Source organism: Palaemon carinicauda, chromosome 8 (genome assembly GCF_036898095.1).
Source record: "Palaemon carinicauda isolate YSFRI2023 chromosome 8, ASM3689809v2, whole genome shotgun sequence".
In the NCBI taxonomy this organism is placed as follows: Eukaryota; Metazoa; Arthropoda; class Malacostraca; order Decapoda; family Palaemonidae; genus Palaemon; species Palaemon carinicauda.
The window spans coordinates 92,488,325-92,491,009 of NC_090732.1; the positions used below are offsets into that span (position 1 = coordinate 92,488,325).

The following is a 2,685-nucleotide window of genomic DNA, read 5'->3' on the forward strand; positions in this document are numbered from 1 at the left end:
GTCTCACCCGTGCATCATGTTCATCGAAAATTTGACCCTTAAGACTTGACAGAGCTACTGCAGAGTCATTTTAATAGAGATTTCTTCGAAAAGGAATCCCTCTCCAGATTGGAAGATTCCCTAGAGGATAAGAGATTCTTGTCTACCTTGAATAACACGATACAGCATCGACACGGAAAGTACGTGGCCAAGCTTCCATTCAAGGACTTTATTCCTCTACCTGATAATATGAATATGGCAATTCGACGAGCCCGAAGCTTGAAAAGAAGACTAGACAACGACGAAGCTTACAAGACATCCTACGTAGCTCAGATGGAGAAATATACTAATAAGGGCTACGCCGAAAGGGTTCCAGTAAGTCAGCTAGACAGGAAGGACGGGCGCGTATGGCTCATGCCGCACCACTCTGTTAGGCATCCTGTCAAACAGAAAGACCGAGTGGTCTTCGATCTGAAGGCAAGGCACAGAGTAATATCTCTCAACGAACATCTGATGCAAGGCCCCGACCTCACCAATAGCCTGACAGGTGTTCTCCTGCGTTTTAGAGAGGGTCAACATGCCATCACAGCAGACGTGCAGGAGATGTTCCATCAGGTGAAGGTACCTGAAGAGGACAGAGACTGCCTGAGGTACCTCTGGTGGCCTGAAGGTGTCACCAGCAAAGAACTGCAAGTCTTCAGAATGATGTCCCACGTTTTTGGCGCAAGATCATCGCCGAGCGTTGTTAACTTCTGCTTATGCAAAACGGCCCTGGACTTCGGAAGCAAGTATAACGAAGAAGCTTCTAACTCTATACGTCGCAACTTCTACGTCGACAACCTCCTCAAGGCGATGGATGATGAGGAAGAATGCATTAAACTGACCAGAGATCTGATCAACCTGTGCGGGGATGGAGGTTTCCGTCTTAACCAATGGACCTCCAGCAGCAAGCGAATTCTAGCTGCGATCCCCGGAGAAGAACGAGACGACTCTGTGGCTGTCCTAGACTTGAATAAAAATGAGCTGCCAACTGAACGAGCCCTGGGGATCCATTGGAATATGAGCATAGACGTGTTCACGTTCAGAATCGTCCTTAAAGACAAGCCTTTCAACCGACGTGGTGTGCTCTCTGTTGTTGCATCGATCTACGACCCCTTGGGCTACTTATCCCACGTCACTTTGATTGCGAAGATCCTGTTGCAAGAAATGTGCCGAAGGAAGCTCTCGTGGGATGAGGAGATGTCTGCTGGTGAACTTGTTCGATGGAAGACCTGGCTCGCGCAGTTGCCACAACTGGAAGAGTTCCAACTGCGAAGGTCCTTCATACCACCAGACTTCGGAGATATTGACACCCTTCAGCTGCACCACCTTGCAGACGCAAGTCAGACAGGCTTTGGTGTAGTCTCTTACTTGCGTGTAGTTGATGTCAACGGAAAGATTCAATGCACTCTCGTCTAGGACGGGCGAGAGTCGCCCGTCTGAAAAGGACCACCATCCCTCATCTTGAGCTGACGGCGGCTGCTATCGCTGCACAGATGGACTCAAAGCTAAAGACTGAGCTCCATCTGAAACTGGCCCCATCAGTCTTCTGAACTGATAGCATGTTAGTGCTGAAATATCTCAGAAATCCGACAGCGATGTATCAGACCTTCGTGGACAATAGGGTCAATCTCATTGGGGATACATCTGACATTATGGCGTGGAGATACATCAATACTACTGCGAACCCAGCAGACCTCGCGTCATGTGGCTTATCCGTCGCTGACTTCCTCCAATCATCTTTGTGGTTTTCAGGACCAGATTTCCTCAAGATGGACGAAACGCACTGGCCAACCATGCCCAAAGACGTTGTCAGAGGAGAGTTTGATCCAGACGCCGAAGTGAAGACTTCTCCCGTCTTCGATATAACGAAGAAAGAACCAACATTCATTGAATCAATAGCGACAAGATTCTCCTCCTGGTTGAAGTTTGTCAGGACCGTCGCGTGGATGACAATATTTATCCGCCATATGCAGAAGGCTCGCCCATACAGCGGCGACTCACTCTCGAGTGCATAGCTGCGAACCGCGGAGAATTTGATCTGGAGACTGACCCAAAGGCAAGAGTATGAAGAAGAGTTAAGCACCCTCTCGAAGAAGGGAAGATCGCTGAAGAGGTTAGTAAATTAATCAAGCTGAGACCATTTCTCGAGGATGGATTGCTCCACGTTGGTGGTCGATTGCAGAAATCAACACTGGCAGATACGGCCAAGCATCCGATCATCCTACCCAGCAGTTCTCTGGCGGTCAAGCTTATGGTGAGAGCCATGCGGCCATTGTGGCCAGACCCACCTGATGACCCAGTTGAGGACAAACTACTGGATCGTCCGCGGAAATGGAGCTGTCATTCGAGAATGATTGGTCTGTCGCAGACTAAGTGGTCGTCCTGTAGTTCAGGTCATGGCTGAACTGCCATCCGACCGGCTTTGTCCAGATGAACCCCCCTTTACTAACACTGGGTCGGACTGCTTCGGACCGTTCTTAGTGAAGCAAGGAAGGGCCCCAGTGAAGCGTTGGGGCACTATCTTTACGTGCCTTACCTCGTGAGCAGTCCACCTGGAAGTGATCGATACAAGGGAACAAGACTCCTTCGTCAATGCCAACAGGCGTTTCGTCGCTCGCAGGGGGCCTATCAAGAGAATGTGGTCCGACAACGGGACCAACATGT

At 49.8% G+C, this 2,685-nt stretch overlaps 2 protein-coding genes across 2 annotated transcripts; both read left to right on the forward strand.

The window, feature by feature from the left end:
- The first annotated feature begins 234 nt into the window (after window positions 1-234).
- Window positions 235-1,437, forward strand: LOC137645364 (uncharacterized). Its single transcript, XM_068378174.1, has one exon. The coding sequence runs from the start codon at window positions 235-237 to the stop codon at window positions 1,435-1,437; it is 1,203 nt and encodes a 400-aa protein (XP_068234275.1).
- Window positions 1,438-1,616: 179 nt separating this feature from the next.
- On the forward strand, window positions 1,617-2,036 carry LOC137645365 (uncharacterized). Its single transcript, XM_068378175.1, has one exon. It carries the CDS (start codon window positions 1,617-1,619, stop codon window positions 2,034-2,036), a length of 420 nt encoding a protein of 139 aa, XP_068234276.1.
- Window positions 2,037-2,685: the final 649 nt, after the last annotated feature.